Raw genomic sequence first — 20,135 nt, 5'->3', positions numbered from 1 at the left:
ATTCAAAGGCCCCTGTATTCTTGCAAGAGGAAACAGAAGTCATGTTTATGTTGATTTGGTTTTGATGAAAGCTAGCTGTAGTCTTCAGAAGGAGAGTTTGCCCTTAGAAGGAGGTGGAGTGGCTCTGAAGTCCTAGGAGAGTGTGGTGGAACAGCAGCTGATGCGGGCTCCCACCACCTATCTATCCCACCCTCTCACCCTCTCACGTGGCTAGTTTGGGGGATGACTTGCTACCACACATCAATAACTGCAGCCCTGCTCTTCCATCAGTTCCATTCTTTCCTACTTGAAAATATTATGTCTTCTTTTATGTTTTTATTTTGGATAGCAAGAAAGTAGAAATAATTTGTTCTCATGACCATAAGTGTGTCGTATTGGGAGATTGAAATGTATGCTTATACCAGATACACACGAGTGCTGATGAAGGCAAAACCTGCTTGTAATTGGAGGAATGGAGGCCTCACAAAAGAGACTGACTTAGAATTGGGGTGTGGCTTTTTTTTTTTTTTAACATTTATTATTTTGTATGTGCTGGGCGAGGACCTATGTATGAGGGTAAGAATAATGGCACACCTGTGGAAGTCGGAAGACACCTTGTCAGAATCTGTTCTTTGCTTCCACTGTGTGTGTCCCCTGGTGTGGCAGCAATTGTGTTTACCCACTGAAGCATCTAGCCAGCCCTAGAATCTTTTGGACATATGCTTGTACAAACATTGTCAGCATAAATCGCAATCATGTGGTTTATGTAATCCATAATAGAGGGAGAGAAAAAAGAAGAGGAAAAAGAAGGTGAAGATAAATCACAGGCTAAATCAATCAGAGAGCGACGGCGGCCTAGAGAGAAAAGACGGTCTACTGGAGTTTCCTTTTGGACACAACAAGATGTGAGAACCTGTTCAAAACACTTGATAGTATACTTAACCTTCCCGGAAGTACTTGCTCAGATTCTTACATCCCTGAAAGTATATATGTTTTAGATCATCAGTCCAATCATTAAATTTTAAATATTTTATAAACAGTCACCAAATGTGCGCGCGCATGCACATATATAAAAACCTGAATAAATGTAGCTTCTTGGTACAGTTTTTCTGTTTTTAACATTTTTTAGTAATTTCTTCATAAAGCTGAGGTTAGTCAAATTGGGGCAACATACGTTCTAGGCAAACAAATACCTTATTGGTGAGGTACAACCTCAATCCAGAAAACCTTTTTACTGAAGTATGATGTTTATCCAGAAACATTATTAATAAATATATAGCTTGACAGCATAAAAATGACGATGCAGGGGGTGGGGATTTAGCTCAGTGGTAGAGTGCTTGCCTAGCGAGCACAAGGCCCTGGGTTCAGTCCTCAGCCCTGAAATTCAAAAAAAAAAAAAAAAAATGATGATGATGATACAAAGTCCCCATATTCTTTCTTTATCATCCTCGCTTTCAAAGTCAACTAGTAAGCTCATTTGAGTACAGCTGTATTCTGTCTTTAAATTACATCTGTACTGTTATGTAGCAATGCTTTCATTCTATAAAATATTTGAATCTCTAAATTGTATACATTCCTCCATTGAAAAAAACAAAAGGTTACACTCGGGAGGCAAAGGCAGGCAGATCTCTGTGAGTTTGAGGCCAGCCTGGTCTACAGAGCAAGACCCAGGACAGGCACCAAAACTACACAGAGAAACCCTGTCTCGAAAAACAAAACAAAAAAAACAAAAAAAAAAAAAAAAACCACCTTCTAAAGGGAAGAAACTTTCTTCTCATAAATTTATTTATAATGTATCTTTTCAGAACTTTTATTTTCAGTTTACTTTTCCTATAAACAATGTATTCCAGTCAAATTTAAAAAAAAAAAAAAAACTTACCTTTTAATTTTGGAGGCTTAGTTATCTTCATTTTATTTTATATTAAAAGTATGATTACATGTAGTACAAATAATATTGGCATATACAATCTAAAATACATAAGGGGCTATGAGGACAGTATCATAGATTATAAGAACATGTTAAATGAGGTTGAATACTTTTTTAACGTTTTTACATTGTCCAATATGTCCAAATGCTTGCATGTACAATTGAGTAATCAAGGATGTATGTGGCTTTTTTGTTTGTTTTGTTTTAAGGAAACTTAGATATAATATCCACATAGAACTTAAGGTTCGTAAAACAAAAAAAAATAAATAAAATAAAGAAATTAGGAAAATATAAACTTTCCTTAAAGCAGTCCTATATCAGAAATGTAACTTACAGCTCCTGAAGTACAGACAAAAACTATTAAAAATAGATTAAAAATAAAAATAACTTTTGAAAGTTGGGAAATAATGCATAAATGATAAGGAAAAAGGGGGAAGCAAATGTATTTTGTTTCCTTTAAAATTTTTAATATTGAAAAGTTTGAACATACATAAAAGTTTCATGGTATATTCTGCAGAAATCATTTTAACTTCAAAAAGTCAAAAGTATCAAGTGTTCAGCATTTGTGTCTGTTTTTTATAACTCGATTTGACACTGTGCTTTAGAGTGAAGAAAACGAGCAAGAACGGCTGTCGGATACAGAAGATGGTTCCAATAAGAAGGAAACCCAGGTAAATGACATTATCCCGCACTGAGTGCCCTTGGAAATTACCTTTAACCATGCTCAACTGTATTTGTTCATTCCAAATAGTTACCGCACACTCACACTGCGGTTGGTGTGGGTGATGACTGCTTCAGGTCTGGGTGGGCTGAACTGGCCTAGAGTGTTTTAGAGGTGATAGGAGGAGGGTACAGCGCCTGTCAGAATTGATCACACCATACACTGAGTGGTACAGAGTTGAGCAAGTGTAAAAGGAAGGAGTGAAAAAGTGAAATAAAGAAGTGTAAGCATATATTGACCAAAGGAAAATACTGGAAGGTACTCTAAGTGGCAGAAATCTAGAAGTCATAAACTCAGGTTTTATTCCTGAAGTTGACAAAGTTGTGATCTAAAGAAAATATGCCTCTGACTTTGTTACATGTTTTTAGAATTGATTTAATCATACCTTAATCACACCACGTCATCAAGGGTCTTCTGAAAAGACACCTCCCCATGGTACAGTTGCAGCTTCCTCTTCCCCTGGCTGTTTTTACAGCTCCTCTACTGGCTGTCCAGAGTAATAAAACATGTAAAGACTCTTTTCACATGTACTAGGTAACTGTGGACTTGCTTCTAGGTCCAAGTATACCTATTTTGACTCAAAAGATCCTTTTGATCTTTAGCTAAGTAGGTAGATAGCGGCCAATGAGAAAATTAATACTGAGCTGAGGAGTTGAGCAGGTAAACTCACTTGCCATTTAGGCCTGGGGACCTAAGTTTGATCCTTAGAGCCCACATTGGCAGAAGGAGAGAACCAACTCCCAAGGCTTGTCCTCAAGTATGTACCCCAAAGACACTATACAGCATCCTTTTCATCATCATCATCCTAAAATTTTAATTAAAAAGTACATATCAGAAGCATTAAGAAATTATTCAGGTTTTTAACTTTATTATTTCCACTTCTAGATATTTATTCGCAATGATGTAAATGAAGTATGTAAAGATAAATCTATAGAGAATAATACATTGTAACATTGCTTGTAAAAGAAAACATTGAAAACAGGAAACTAAATGTATGTGCATAAGTTCCTATTGTATTTGTATGGGTATTATACTACAGAATAGTTAAGATACTGTCTAGGGATTGGATGAATGGATGGGAAAGTGTAGACGTTTATAAACTGTAGACATTTACGTGAACTTATTACTTAAAAAGATGTAAAGGGTATTTTAATTTTGGAAAAAGTGTAACTAGAGAGCAAGGGAATGCTAAATGAAGTAAGCAAGACACAGAAGGACAGATACTATGTTTGCCCTGATTCAGGTATCTAACAGTGTCAGACTCTTGAAACAGAATGTCAGATTATGCTCACCAGGACTGAGAGGAGATAGGAAGAGAGAGGTGGTTGTTTGTGTGTTGGATCTCATAGCATTGTGAGCATATGTAACACTATTTATTATACATCATTGAAATAATTTAAATTTTGATTTAAAATTATTTAGAAAGTAAACTTTATGGAGCTTGGGGGGGTCAAAGTTTAGCTTTAAGAAATAATGGCAACACCATGATTCTTAAAGACAAATAGAATTTGAGTGATTTCTGACTGGTAGGGTCAGTGAACAAAACTGATAATAAATGTGGCATATACATATTTTAGGTGTCTGATTGTTTTACAGAATTTAATCTTTAAATTTTAAGTCTTCTTGATAGTTAGATTTCTATAAAACTGTAGAGTTAAGTCAATAAAATAAATATATTAAGTACTAGGAACAAGGACAAAATTAATTTTGCAAAGAAAATTGAACAGGCTTTAGTATTAGTAAACCCTTGTTAGTCTAAAAAAGATTAAACAGTTCTGAAGAAACACAGTAATTCTAGAACATGTAAAAGTTACAAATATCCAAACCCAAGATTCTTAACAAACCAATTCTGAATAATTATTTTACAGAAAATTGTAGATAAAGTGATAGTAGAAGGGGAGAACTAAATACCATCTCACCAAAAGAATTTACATTAATCCCAGTTGATGATGATTTATCCTGTTAACCATTTCATGATAAGAAGAGTTAGGGGAACTCAATGTAGCCTGCCACATGCTGGAAATAATCATATTTCTTATCGGTTAATTGCTCAATCTAGACAGAATATGAAGCTGTTTTTAGAATTTTAGATAAACTGTACGTATACTGTTCTATAGAAACGTGATGGCCATTTGTCTGCCTCATCCTAATGTCTTCAAAAACAAGGACGGGCAAAGTGGTTGTTTTGAGGTGTCACACAGTAAACTTTCTTATGTCACGTTCTCCTCTGAGTGATAATGAGTAATGGGTATTTTTCTTAGTCCTTTTTATTTTTCTTAACTATTTAAATAATAATATATGCTCAGTTTTGCAGGAAGTCAACAGAAAATGTTTCAAAATGATATTGTATGGTTTTATACATGCAAAAATAGTGATTCTGTATTCTACAATTCCCTAAAAATGACCATACTAAAGTGAAAAGCATGAATAATGAATAAGTTTGGTTAATAGTGTGAACATCATTGTTGTAATGAAAGGATATTATTTAATATGCATTTTGTTTTTTGTTTTTACTTTCTAGACGGATTCTGTTTCTAGGTATGTTTAACTTTTTTCCTGATTTTTTTCTCCATTTTTACCTTTGATAAGGAATATGTTGCTGGATACTTAGGAATTTTTTGGATTTATAGTATTAAACGGGCAATAAAAATCTGTGAAACTGTAGATGACCTAGGCTGGCAGAGTGGCTGGCTCAGCTGGTGAAGGGTTTGCTGCCAAGCCTGACACCGAGTCAGTCCGCAGGACCCAGAGTGGGGTGTGCGTGCGTGCTGTGGCACACGCACACACACACACACACACACACACAAAATGATTTTTGAAAATACATACTTTTTTAAAAATTAATTAAGATGGTGAACAGTGGTGGCGCACGCCTTTAATCCCAGCACTTGGGGGGCAGAGGCAGATGAATCTCTGTGAGTTCGAGGCCAGCCTGGTCTACAAATCAAGTTCTAGAACAGCCAAGACTGTTACACAGAGAAACTCTGTCTTGGAAAAAAAGAAAAGGGAAAGAAAATGGATGAGTTGAGATGTTTTTTTCTCATCATCTCAGCTCAAAATCACTCAGTCCTTAATTCTAATCTTTATCCATTTCCCTTGCCCACAACTGTTGATCATGGTCCTTGTGAGACTAAAAATAAATTTTATATGCTGATGATTCTGTTGAATTGAAATGTAAAGCAATAGCACTTATCAGAAGAGGTAACCTGAATTCAGAACCAAATAACCAAGGAATTCACAAGTTACTGATAACACACACTTCCTGTTTAAAGACAAACCATTATGGACACTTAGAAAATTAATTCATTATTCCATCAAATATAAGATGCTACAGATTCTAAACACTACTGTATATCACCAAAAAAAGGAACAGTGCCACCAGTTGGATGATAATGAATCATATGTTATAAAGTGTTACAACATAATAAATTATAAAAAGGTTTAAACCCTTAAATAATTTAGCATAATATGAAACTAGCTTTGACTTTTAGATACAAAAATTAAGAATAACTTCTTGTTTATTATATATCACAAAAATCAATAACAACTTAGACTATTACTTACTGTTTGGGAATATCAAGGTGCTCTGTACTCAGTGTGTGCTAACATAATTTGTGGAAGCCTATAATAAAGTTTTTGTTTTCAACTTGTCTTTTGAAGGTATGACAGCAGTTCCACGTCATCAAGTGATCGATATGACTCCTTGCTGGGTCGCTCTAGTTCATACAGTTACTTAGAAGAAAGAAAACCTTATAGTAGCAGGCTAGAGAAGGAGGACTCAACTGACTTCAAAAAGGTATCTGGGCTCTCTAGTTTGTATTGATTTACATATATAATGTGCATATATATTAATACTATTCTGTAAAACTTGCTTATAAAGAAATCAGGGGCTTTGTGTTTGGTTCGGTTTTTTTGTTTGTTTGTTTTTTGAGTAGTATCCCTGACTGTCCTGAAACTTGCTCTGTAGACCAGTCTGCCTTCAAACTCACAGAGATCCACCTGCCTCTGCAACTACTGGGATTAAAGGCATGTGCCACCGCACACCCAGCCTAAATCAGTATTTTGAAATGCCTTATTTTATTATTAGTTTCTGACAACCATTGTTAGGTAACATGTGAATAACCATGTCTTAGAGAGAGAAGGAAAGTACCCAGGGCTTTATATGTGTTGTCTCTGTCTGTTGCTGGAATGAGTTGGAAAGGGCCATTCAGAAGGAAAGAAGTATGCATATGTACATAGACATATTTTGTTTCATTATCTTTGCATTTATTCTTTAGACAGAGCCTTACTATTTATATTTAGCACAGACTGACCTCAAACTTGCAAGTTACTTCTAAGTGACTTGTTTCTATTTAAATAATTAAAATATATTGTCAGAGTATAACACATTTACATTAATTTTTCCACTTTAATATTGTAGTCATTGAGATCTCTTTAGGAGAGCCACGAAAGTAATCTGTTCTTCCTTAACTTTTCCAGCTTTATGAACAAATTTTAGCTGAAAATGAAAAGTTAAAGGCACAGCTACATGATACAAATATGGAACTAACGGATCTAAAGTTGCAGTTGGAAAAGGCTACCCAGGTTTGTATCCTTTTCTCTTTGTTAGTCTCAAGATAGCAGGGGTGACTTAGTATATCTAGTATATCTTAGTATATCTAAAAGTTTACATCTAATTTTTCTGAAACATTACTTCTGAACATATGTTTGGTTAATTATAATGCTTTATTTAGTGATAAAAAGGAATCAACATAATTAACAGTTAACTAAATACTGATTTCTGGAATATAAAAATACAGAATTATAGTCATGGAAAGAATTCAAGAGCTTTTTATGGTGCAGAAAATCGAACCCTAAAGTTTTGCACATACAAGACTGAGCTACATCTCCCAAATGCAGATGGCTTCCCAAGACTTCAGGTTTGATTCCCAGCATCCACACAGTGGCTTACAATGGTCTATACTCCAGTCCCAGGGGATCTGATGTCATCTTCTTCTGACCTACGTGTGCACCTCAGGCACATGGTACAAAGACATACATGTAGGGAAAACACTCATATATATATGTGTGTGTGTGTGTGTGTGTGTGTGTGTGTGTGTGTGTGTGTGTGTGTGTATAAAGGTGTTTTTTATTTTTTAATTTAAAGAGTAATTTTGTATGTGTCATGAACAGTTCCTTTTGTTCAAATAAAAGTGATTTGAGGGCCTGGCTCAGCAATTGAGTACCTCCTGCTGATCTAGAGGACTTAAGTCGTTCAGTTCCTGATGCCCATGTGTGTCACATTTGCCTGTAACTCCAATTCCAGGAGATCTGACACCTTGTCCTGACCTCCGAGGGCGCTCATACCCGTGTCTCTGTGTGTATGTGTCTGTCTGTCTGTCCCTGTCTGTCTCTCTCTCTCTCTCTCTCACACACACACACACACACACATACACACACATATAGGTACTTGATGTAATAGTGCTGGAGGATGATAATGTTTACTCCTTTATAACTTCTTTCTGTGGAACAGCTTAGCAATGACAAAGCTCAGAATTTACCTAGGAACTTGGAATTGTCTCCCAAGGTCTTTTCCCATGGAACACTATTTTTGAGAAATAGAAATAGGTGTATCTCCTCCTCCTTTGCCTCATCATTTCAAACAAGCAAACAAGAAAATGGACTCTGAGGATCACACCAACTCTTAAGAAAACAAACTTGTTGAACAGCTACTAGAGTCCAACTTGAAAGAACTGTACATGCTTCTTTCTTAGCCAGTTTTTATGCCTACTTTTTATTTCTAAAAGTTTATTTTCCGTGTGGAACTCTTGTTAGCGGATCTTTCCCCTTCCCCTTCTAACTACTGCTGTATCACGAAGCACTTGTCTATGCACAGCAGATGGTGTGCTGAATTGCAGAGTCAGGTGAACCATAGTGTTAAAAAGTAAAAAGACGCAGTTGTTGCTGGGAGTTTGTTGTGAAGATAAACAGAGAAGTAAGGCAGACAAGAGCATGCTTTATTTGACGGTGTCAAAATAACTGGCATGACCTTCAGGTTGCATAAATAACTGACCGGGCCTGCGAGCATAAAACAAGGACACTGGACATTGTTTTGTCCCGGGATTTGGTCACGTTTTCTCAGCAAAGTTGGCATTCACTGTTCACCTGTGTGGCGCTCTGTTACATGGTGACTAAGCTAAGCTGTGTGTTCTCTGCTGAACTCAATCTCTGTGCCCTTCCTTTTCTGTGTCCCTTCGCCACCTCGTTTTCCTGTAGCAGAGACGTGACAGTAGTCCATTACTCTCCAGTATAGATCTGCTGGAATGTGACTAGCTGAACATGGCCCTGTGTAAGGTCACTGCACAGCTTATAGAAGGATGCCGTGGAGGAGCCATGGGGGATCAGTAGTCGAAAGTGTGCTTAGGACTGGGTCTGAAAGAAAAGAAAGGGATTTTTCTACAGCCATGAATACATACAGACTCCTCCTGATTGTCTTCTGAGTGTCCTGCTGAGGCGCTGTCTGCCTGCTTCATACAAAAGCGTTCAACCTGTTCAGAAGCCTACTTCATTCAGGGTGCTGGAGTCTGGCCAGTCAGTTGAGCCCTTGCTGATGGCTCAACAAGAAAGTGAGCATCTGAGGGAAGGCTAGGATGTTTTTCCTGCTGTTTTAGTTGCGCGTTTTCACCCTCAAACTAGAACTGGTAAGGAAAAAATGAAGATATATAAAATGAGAGCTATAAAGACCATTCCACTCTTAAACATCACTTTTGTCTATCATTTCAACACATATCCTGTTTTTATTTTTATTTCTTTATTGAAATTTGCCTTTTATACCACCTGTATTGTATTACGCCGCCTGAAAATTGTTTCTTTTTGTAACATCTACCAAGGAGAGTTACGTTCTATTCCCTCATCATTAATTGCATTTACATCTGCTTTTTTAATTTCTTTTTTACAGAGACAAGAAAGGTTTGCTGATAGGTCACTATTGGAGATGGAAAAAAGGGTAAGTGTCCATCTTACTCAGTTAGTACCATTCCCTTTGTATTGTTTGGATAAGCAGGGGGGGTTTGTTTTGTTTCTATGGACTGTATGTAGTATGGTATTGCAAGCAAGAAGAAATGTTGATATTGGAAACCCTTACATCATTTTCTTTTGTCCTACAATATTTACGTTGGTTGTAGTATTTTACTTGTATTTCTCTCCAATTACTATTATTACTCAGGAATCTAGACATGGCAGTAGGAGTACATCTGTCAGTTTAGTCTGAAAACTTGAGAATGTAACAGTGATCCAGATGTAGGAAGAAAACCTTTAGAATGTAGCACATCTGAGCAGTAGCTAGACTTACAAGGTGTAGAGGAGAAGAACATGCATCATGGTTACTGTGATCAATCTTGAGGTCAAAGAATAAACAAACAATAAACAGAATAAACAGTTGATGTGGAAGCACTTTTCCAACTTTTTTTAGTTACCAATTTGACTTTTCACCAAAAACAAAAAAAGAGTAAAAGAAAATAAACTATAGGCTGTTAATGTCTGTTATTTATTGAGTTGTTCTCTACAGTAATTCCTCTTTTATTATGATTTCACCAAATTTTAAAATTAGTATTTGGAGGCATTTTTAAAGATTAGTAACTAGTAATTGCTAAAAGTTCAGAATCACATATTTTATTAAATTTAATATTATTGCATGTTCTTCATACTGCTATATATCTTACAATATGTAACACTGAATTTTATCCCCAAGACATGTAGAATTACTAAGATCAGTTCTTGTACTTGTATAAATTATTGATATGGGAAACATAGTAGAATAAAGTAAAGTTTATATTTGTTTCACAACAACACTTTTGAAGATTTTTTTTTTTTTTTTTTTTTTTTTTTTTTTGGTTTTTGGTTTTTCGAGACAGGGTTTCTCTATGTAGCTTTGCGCCTTTTCCTGGAACTCACTGGGTAGTCCAGGCTGGCCTCGAACTCACAGAGATCCACCTGGCTCTGCCTCCCGAGTGCTGGGATTAAAGGCGTGCGCCACCACCGCCCGGCTTGAAGAATATTTTTTATGAAGGCGGTGCTTATTACACAAATATTAGCACAAGAAGAAAGCAAAATCATCAGTGATATTATCAAGTGTAGATAGTTGCTAATTTAGTGCCTGTCGTAGTGGTACACACACCTTTATATTCTGTTCTTCTCAGGCAATCTTGTTTCTGCTCATCAAATGCAGATAAATCACAAGGTAGCTAATGTGTTCCTGTTTAATAGACTGTAGATTGAAGTTAAATTAGTATTACAGATTAAGGTTAAGAAGTGTTAACACTAATTTGGTGTTCTCAATGTATAAGGCAGACACTGTACTAAATAGTTCATGGTTTTCAGTTTGACAAGTAACAGTTTTTTGGGGCTATTAGGATCAGGCAATTGGGAATAGTGTTCTTGTATTACCCTATAATTGACTTAAAATCTTGAAGACACCTAGTAAAATTGAGGTTCATGAGAGTATTACCTATCAGTCCAGAATTGATTTTGTGTGTGTGTGTATGTGTATGTGTGTATACATATATATTCCACAAAGTTGTAAGGATCAAATATGAGAAGTACAGTGGTTTATGTGAATTTGTCATGGTTGTGTTTTTAGCTAGAAGGAAGGCCTATTATAAAGTAGTAACATGTCTATAATCATTTTTAAGCATGTTGATACTATATGAATCTAACATGGTACTTATAAGTCTGTAAGTGGGCTTCCGTCCCTCTGTTGAAAAGCACCTGCTCTAAACACATTGACATTTACAGTAATTGTACTACTAAATATTAACATTTAATTGTTAATCTGGGGAGGAATGTCATTGAAATGGTTTCAGTGTTGTTAAACTAAATGTCAATGGTTTGTATCTGAAAGGTGACCGGCAAGAGTCAGTATCTTCTGGGCGGTATGACCTAACCAGTTTTACAGTTCATCAATGACTGCTGCTTGCTTTGTGTATAACACTCTAGAAATGCTTATCAGATAAGGGAAAATAAAACAGTACACTGCAGTAATATGTTGTATGCTGGCTTTGCCTGCCACTCTTGGAACTAAGTTTAAAGTAAATGCTGTAATTGCTCTCCTATATTCACCGCATTAATGCAGCACACAGTATCAAACTCTGACTAAATTTGTAGAGCTAAAGCTGTAAAGAGAACTGCGTAACTAATTCACAGTAAGCCTTGTGAGTAGGGGACAGGAGTTTCTCAGGAGTCCTTGGGGATTGTGAAGTACACGTATTTTCGGCACGTTTGCTTCTTGCCTCTCTGCTCCTGACACTGTGTTTAATTGCATCTTTGTGTGTGCGTGTGTTCTCTTCTGTATAGTCCTCAGCCTTGACCATTGCCTTACTCTGTCCCTCAGTTTTATCAGAACTAAAAAACAATAATCATTTGAATATGTTGTGTAACATCTTACTAGAAAAACAGAACTTTAAAGAAAGAGCTTATGGAAAGTAATTTTAGAAGATCTTCAGTTTGTTTCCCAGTTCTGGAAAGCTCCTTACACAGCACTGGCCTCACATCTTTGTGTTCACTGCTCTTGATTTTATCTTTAATGCTGAAGTATCACTATTTCACAATATAAAAGATAGTGGGAATATAATCAAATAATTATTGATGCCTTAAATTGATCTAGGAACGAAGAGCTCTAGAAAGAAGAATATCTGAAATGGAAGAAGAGCTCAAAGTAAGTAAGCCATGCTGTTCATGTTCTCAATTCTGATGACCCAATTTGTGAGTTCTCTATATCATGTTTCTCTTTAGTAATCTAGAAGAGGAAATAATCCTGGAACATTTTGTCACATTTTTCCTTTATTGGTTTGTTTATTTTGTGTTTACATTTGGACGGGTGCAGTGCCGTGCATGAGTGTTGAGGACAGAGGACCTTTGGGGAACCCCTTCTTCCCTTCCACCATGTGCATCCTGGGGATTGAACTCGAGCTAGAACTCAGGCCTGAAGGCATCTTGCCAGGCCAAAGTCATTTCCATATTATAATTTCTATTAATTTTTTCTCAAGAGTTTTATACCTGTGTATAATTCATTCTGGTTACTCTCATCTGCCACCTTCTTCTAACTTCACTCCCCCCTCAAGCCTCTACCCCCTCTTCTCCCTGCAGGCTCCCTTCTTACATTCAGTTTCTTTGTTTTGTTATCTGACCCACTGAGATTGCCCAGGCCATCTGTGTGACCATGGGTTTAGTTTGTTTTGTGTTTTCAAGAAGACAGGGTCTCATCTCACTATGTAGCCCTGGCTCTCCTGGATCTTGCTCTACATGTAGACCATGCTGGCCTTGAGTGCACAGAGATCTACCTGCCTCTGCCTGGGATAAAGCTACTTCATCTTGGAACTATGGGACTGCTAATTAATTTGTATGGTACTTCTGATATTCAAGTATTAAAATTAAATAGTTATGTAAGTGAGGTTTACATTTCTATATGTAGTTCACTATTTCTTTCATGGTAAACTATAGAAGGGAACAGAAAAAATGAAATCTTGTTTAAAAGTAGAAGTTATTGAGGCTGGGGACATAATGCAGTTGTAGAGGATTTGCCAGCCCTAGAAGTCCTACATTTAGTCTTCAGTATTAACAGAGGAAAATAGTGACCTGAGATTGTGACAGACAGAGGCATCAGTCTCTACATTACCTGTGTAGTAAGTTTTTATTTGGAATGTTGGACACTGAAGGGATAAAATGGTGTAGTTAATTGATTAACAGTCACCACATTGTCTTTTATAAGATATCTTTCCCATATCAGAATTATGCCCATGAAATTAGAATTTCAAGTTTTAATACATTTTACTGAATTAGTTTGTAATTAGACCCTTATTTTTAAGTAGCTTTGAAAAGTAGAATCTCTTGAGTTTTGTTAATATATTGCTTAGCTTGACATGGAATTCTAGGAATAAATTGTTTGCCTTTCCAAATGCACTGGAGTGTTCCTTTAAGATTTCATTTCTGGGTTCATTTTCTGTGATTCTCTATGTTTTTATTGTACTTTTGAGTATTTTCTTATTTTTTATTTCTATTTCTTTATGTTCTGACTTCTGCAGAACCTGCACCACATAAACCAAACTGAACCTCTGAGGGAGTTAAATGAGAGGCTGCTGACTGAGAATAGGGCCTTGACCAGAGTGGTAGCCAAGCGCTCAGGGCTCTGTAGGCACCTGCAGTCTGTGAGCCTATAAGTGATAGTTCACCATTTCGTCCTGGTAGAGCCAGGCAGGTGTTTCCGTGTTAGTAAGCGTGTTCTGTAAAAGCTCACAACTACAAATTAATAAATACCATGTGTCTGGAGCTTATCACATAAATAACTGTTTAATTCTGCATGGCTTCTCAGAATGTTACAATGACTACTAATTGTATATTGCAACTGATAAACCACAGTAAAATTAGGGAGTGATTTAGGAATTAAAAGACTTGTCTGTCTTTGTCAAGCTCATTCAAATTTCTTTCACTTCAAAAATAGTTTAGGTATATCTAGCATTTGTAGTCCTTTATGAAGCAGAAACAAGCAACCTCTAATTACATTTGAAGCTGGAGATGAATCCTGCTTTGTCTGCTTTTCCAGTAGCATCGTCTGCACTCAGAGCCACCATCCCTTACACACACACACACACACCCGCTGTCGTTACACTCAGTGTCAGCCTCTGGCTCTCTACTGTGTTTCTGAACACTGAGCATGGTGAGAACTGTGCCTCCCTGGAGACTTCACTCTTCCAAGGCCTGGCTTGGATGGAGAGATTGACAAGTTCACTTTTGTGCTCCCTGATGGACCAGTGTCACAGCACATTCTGAAAACTGAAAAGAGAATTAAATAGTTTGAAAACACACACACACACACACACACACGGTTTTTTCGAGACAAGGTTACTTTGTGTAGCTTTGGAGCCTTTCCTGGAACTCGCTTTGTAGACGAGGCTGGCCTCGAACTCACAGAGAACCGCCTGGCTCTGCCTCCCGAATGCTGGGATTAAAGGAGTGCACCACCACTGCCTGGCGAAAATCTATTTTCATATCCAAAATAAAAATTATTCCATTCCTAGTCAACCTGCCAAAGAACATAAAGTTTCAGTTACCCTTAGTAGAAAGTTACTGTAGAAGCTTAGAGAGATGGCTCAGTGGTTAAGAGCACTGGCTGCTCCTCCAGAGGACCTGGGTTCAAATTCTCAACACCCACGTGGCAGCTCATAACTGTCTATAATTGCAGCTCCAGGAGTTTGACGCCTGCACACAGACACACATGCAGGCAAAAACGCCAGTGCACATAATAAAAATTAAGATAAATAATTTTTTAAGAAGAAAGTTAATGTAATTTCTTACATTCCCACCCTCTCCTTCAGTTTGTCTGTGTAGCCAACAGAAAATTGAATTGCTTTCTTGTAAACATATACTACTCTATTTACATTGATTATTTCCATTTCATGATTGCCTCTCTGGGATCAGACACTGTGTTAGGTCATCAGAATTAGGTCCCGTAGATGAGTTCTTTAAGGAATTTACTAATTCAGAATGAGCCCTCGGAATTCTCTAGTTAAGCGGGTCATATGTGGAGCTAGTGTTGTCTGGCTTCAGAGCACAAGGCCTTGATGGAGGCGTTGGCAGGAGCTATGAAAGGAACTCACCTGAAGATCCTATCCTAACAAAAACAGGCTTCATTTCACGGCTGCTCTAATATGTGCTTGTGAGTCATACAATCAAGTAGTTCAGAAGCTGATAATTTTGAGAGAGAAACTTTCATTCCATCATTTATTAATCTAATTAGATTGACAATGTTTTTTCCTTCATGGTATATGTCTTAGACATTAGAAATACATATAACTGACAAAGCGTGATCATTTGTTTTGTGGTGACTTCATAATATTTGTGAAGAATGTTGCTTCGCCTTATTTACATCAATGGAACTTTTTTCTATTTTTTCCCCTCGTAGATGTTACCAGACTTGAAAGCAGACAACCAGAGGCTAAAGGATGAGAACGGGGCCTTGATCAGAGTCATAAGCAAACTTTCCAAGTAGGACAGAGAAGCCAGCAGAGCAGCAGGACTGGCACAGACTCCCCAGTGGACCATGGTGGCAGTCACTGGACGCCGGAAGGAACCTCCGGAGACTGTCCTTCTCCCATCGCCTGCCAAATGCCCTCTTATCTAGGAGTTTGGGTTCGTTTAATTCTCTGCCCCCACCCCTTGGTTATCAAGACCATTGTTTCATGTTAAAGCAGCTGCTGAGAAGATTCTTTTTTTCAATGACTGAGAAAACTTGTTTACAGCTCCAGCAAATAAAGAAAGTGTTCAAGGCCATATATGCCTCAGATATTTAACCAGTAAGCCTTAGTTGTACATAAATACTTTTGTGTCAACAAAAACTTCAGCTCTCACAGAAGACAGTTATTCAACATTTGTTTTGATGTGCCACAGTTTCTAGGTTCTCCATATTTAAAGTTTTTGCTTTACATCTGAGTTTGGGTTTGTATCTTTTCCTTCTAGCTCTTCATGTGGCAGAGTCTCTCTGTGTTCCCACCCTTCTCATTGACAGAAAAGAAACTGCTCTTCTGAGCTTCTCGTCACGCGTTAGACTAATGTGCTGTCTCCCACCTGGAACTGAAGTGCTCGGTGGGACGTTTGCTGTCACTGTTTGTGCAATATGCATTTATTTCTTACATGAATGCTTTCAAGTCCATTGAGAGTTGATCTTTTAAGTCCTATCTTCTGCCTTCATTGGTCACTTTTTGTTTTGTTCTTTATTGTAGTATAAGATGTTAGATTCTGTAATCTTCACATTCATTTTAGCAGGTACTGAGTGATGCTGTATATATAAATAAGTGTATTGTTTTGATTTTTAGACCACCACATGGCATGCTTGACTATTTCCTTAATTCAAATGTCTGCTAATGCAAAGTAGGCTACTCCATACTGGTGTTGAAAACAGAACTTTTGCTAACAGTGAGATATCAGGACCTTAGCAGTGACGCGGTTTATGGAGCCCTAGCTTTACAAGATTTTCTACTGTAAAGTGCTTTTCCTTTCATTTTCATTTGGTAGTAGTCAAACATACTAAAGTTGCATAAGAGAATTGCTTCACACTTCACATGCCTATATTTATCTGAGTGCTGTCTACAACTGTTGTGCTAGCCAAAGTAGTGCTGTGAAATCATCTGCAGACTTAATCTGTGACTAATGTTAAGTGCACTGTTATCGCCATGTGAAGAGGCATCAGCTTTGATACCATCATCATGTTCAGACCATTTTTATACATTTCAGTGGCCTTTTTTAAAGGAAAAAAAAAATAAGCAAAACCAAGTCCATGATGAAAATGGCTTTTATTTGGACAAATAACTTTTATATTTTCATTAAACCATGCAAAAAATATATATTACATCTTCCTGGCACATAACTGTCTCCTTAACCACTGAACAGTTCAGCCATTTGAATAAATTGTACATTGTAAAGCTTATGGTAGCTGACTGTATTATTGAGTGTATTGTATACTACATTAAATGTGAATTTGTACCCCTTCATTTTAAAAGGTCATTGTGTTCTACTGCCTATTTTAGATGACTTTGGGGTTGGGGAAGGGTGTTTTGGTAAGTAGACTTGTAAGTTCTCTCTCTTGATTGGTTTTATGAAGATATAAGGTTATACTCTTACTACCAAGCTCAGGATTCTTGATTTTAAAGGTACAAGGATAGGTGTGAGGATTTTATTTTTGGTTATATTTGAACTGTATGAATGGTGGGTCTGAATACAGAGTATTTCCTGGTCTATTGAGGAGGTAAAATACACAGATAATTGATCAGTTTGAGTGACTGCAACGTGATCTGGGTGCACAACAGTTAGGCATGCTGTGGTTTATATTTGTGAAGTTTGGATGCCTGTGAGGAATGATGAAATACATGTTTCTAATATTTTAGTGTTTTGTATTTAGGTTATTTATTCTTTGTATCTAAAATTGAACAGCTACTGTGCTATATTGACTTTATTGGTAGTATTGAGCAGACCTTGTTTCTGCATGAAACTAGTTGCAAAACCCACTATTTTGGAAATAAAAATGTATTTTGACATATACAAATAAAATGAATAAAACTATTTTAAATGTGTGAACTTTTAATGAAAACAGTTTAAATTTTGTTCTGAGATATTTAAATTCTGCATGGGTATTTTTTCACTAATTGCTTTACTTGGATACCAGTTTGAATAATTTTTGAAATTGTAATATTGTGATAATTTGCACAGCAATGTACATGCTCATCTGTAAATGCGATCTTAATTGCCATATTTATGCAATCTGTGTACCAATTTGAACAAATGTTTATGTATTTTACATAAAGCTATCTATATGCAGAATCTGACAACTAGTTTTTTATGACAAGTGGCTAAAAATATTGGTAACTGAGACTCAAGATAGTTGCTTTGTAGCATGAGATTTCATTTTCATAAACATTTGCAGTGTTTAAACATTCAACTTCTGCTTTTTTCTTAGCTGTAAACTCAAGCTTAAGAACATGCACTGTTGCCCTGAAATTTAAAACTTTCCCTTTAGTGTTAGATTATTTTCCAACTTAGATTTGTCCAAGGTTCAGTCTACCAGCTGAGCTCTAAGTGGTTACGACACATTTTTAATTTCTCATGTGGACCTTTGAGAAGGGGACCCGAAGTAAGCCTGTATTTAACAAAGTACTAGATTCTCTTCTCCAGGTTTCCAATACTTTCCCAGTTGTGTTGACAGAATTATCTGTGCTTAAAAGAAGAAAAAATTTCATATGCAAATATCTTGAAACCCAAGAAGGAAAGCATAAGAATATTCCTATGAAAAGTGGAGTTTTGCTCATCCATTAGGCTTCTTCATTCTTTCACCTAAAACTTCAGTTTCATTGCTGGCGTACTTATACCTATAATCTGAGCAACTGGGCCTTAGAGGCTGGAAGATCGGGTATTCAAGGTCATTCTTAGGTACACAACAGGTTCGAAGCCAGCCTATACCATATGAGGCCCTGTCTCAAATAAGCAAGAAAATAAATTGTATTACCATTTAGTTTTCCTGGCTTCTCTGACAGTCATGACTTCTGAGGCCAGGACTCACTGGGTCTGTTACAAGAAGAAAATGTGCAGAGGAGCAGATGCTTCTCTCCAAACCGGACCATATTTTCTAAAGGCCATAGAGCTTTGTGGGTGTTCTTTGACCTTATACATAGAACACAGAGCAAGTGCTTTGAGCCGTTATATAGCCACCAGCCCCATCTTCCTGTAGAAAATCTCTAGTACAAAGATGAAAGAGAACTGATACTCGGTCTTTACTGTGATGCTCTGTCTTTTTTTTTTTTTTTTTTTTGGTTTTTCAAGACAGGGTTTCTCTGTGTAGCTTTGCGCCTATTCCTGGAACTCACTTGGTAGCCCAGGCTGGCCTCAAACTCCCAGAGATCCGCCTGGCTCTGCCTCCCGAGTGCTGGGATTAAAGGCGTGCGCCACCACCGCCCGGCTGTGATGCTCTGTCTTAAGTCATGTGAGTGTGTCTTCTGAGTACACATGTACAATAAGGATAACATACATAAAAATAGTACTATACAGAAATACTAGGTTTAGAATGAAATATTACTTTCTTACTATATCTCAGTACTAAGTCCATATCTTGGCTTTGGAAAGCATCTCTGTCTAATTTCTATATAAATGACAGTACCTTTTCTCTTGAGTAAATAACAAATGTTATATCTCTGGTGCCTACAGAATAACCAGATTACAAAGTACTAAGAATGTGTGTGTGTGTGTGTGTGTGTGTGTGTGTGTGTGTGTGTACACCAACAGTCTTGAAGTGCAAAGTTTTGTTTTGTAATATAGTAACACACAGCATTTGCGAGGTGGGTTTCTTGTTAATTAATGTGATCTAATACTCAAGCAGCATTAGATTCCTTGATGCAGATTCCAGCCATGGTCGATAGTGTATCATGCTTGTAAAAAAAAAAAAAAAAAAAAAAAAAAAATTGCACATTCCTGTGTGAGGAAAAAAAAAGATGACTTTCCTAGTCTTAGTTCTAAAAGAGATCTTTTTCCTTCAGCCGTCAGTTGAAGCTGACTTTATTTTTTGGAAAGATAAGCAATTTTGATAGTCGTGGTATGTTTTTCTCTCGGTGACGGTAGATATGTATAGAATGCTGAATATATAAAAAGAGACTGCACTTCTGTAAACTCTGGGCCCTGCCCCCAGTAATCCTCTAAACCAGCCTCCACGAGGCTGTGTTGGAGGGCAGCATGGCCCCTTCACTTGTTCCCCCACAGTTCCTGGCTGTGACAGAGCATTCCTGAGCAGGTGTATCTGGCCTGTGTTTACTTGTGCTCCAATGTCACATAGAGTGCGTGGCCTGCATTTTAAGTGTGTTACTGCCTTGTCCAACAGTGAAGAAAACAAGTACTGTGATAACCTCACAGTGCAAGTTAGCACTTTAATTTCCTCCATAATTACAATTAGTTGTCAGGTGGCGGTGGTGCACACCTTTAATCCCAGCACTCGGGAGG

The 20,135-nt window shown here is 37.1% G+C and overlaps 1 protein-coding gene across 9 annotated transcripts in view; it reads left to right on the top strand.

The window, feature by feature from the left end:
* Ppp1r12a (protein phosphatase 1 regulatory subunit 12A) overlaps window positions 1–17,972 on the top strand; it is a 109,324-nt gene extending 91,352 nt beyond the window's left edge. For 7 of the 9 annotated variants that reach the window (XM_028873035.2, XM_028873032.2, XM_037196782.1 and 4 more), the window contains 8 exons: window positions 760–884; window positions 2,512–2,577; window positions 5,149–5,165; window positions 6,288–6,423; window positions 7,107–7,211; window positions 9,565–9,612; window positions 12,268–12,318; window positions 15,562–17,972. In XM_028873035.2, coding sequence (XP_028728868.1) covers window positions 760–884; window positions 2,512–2,577; window positions 5,149–5,165; window positions 6,288–6,423; window positions 7,107–7,211; window positions 9,565–9,612; window positions 12,268–12,318; window positions 15,562–15,648 — 635 coding nt within the window. In that variant the 3' untranslated portion in view covers window positions 15,649–17,972. Of the gene's footprint in view, window positions 1–759; window positions 885–2,511; window positions 2,578–5,148; window positions 5,166–6,287; window positions 6,424–7,106; window positions 7,212–9,564; window positions 9,613–11,505; window positions 11,537–12,267; window positions 12,319–15,561 lie in introns of all 9 variants that reach the window. The other 2 variants (XM_037196781.1, XM_037196780.1) reach the window with 1 other exon arrangement.
* The last annotated feature ends 2,163 nt before the right edge of the window (window positions 17,973–20,135 follow it).

The sequence above is a fragment of the Peromyscus leucopus genome, chromosome 18 (assembly GCF_004664715.2).
Source record: "Peromyscus leucopus breed LL Stock chromosome 18, UCI_PerLeu_2.1, whole genome shotgun sequence".
Classification (NCBI taxonomy): Eukaryota; Metazoa; Chordata; class Mammalia; order Rodentia; family Cricetidae; genus Peromyscus; species Peromyscus leucopus.
Note: the sequence above shows the minus strand (reverse complement) of the source record. Positions and strands in the feature narration are given on the sequence as shown.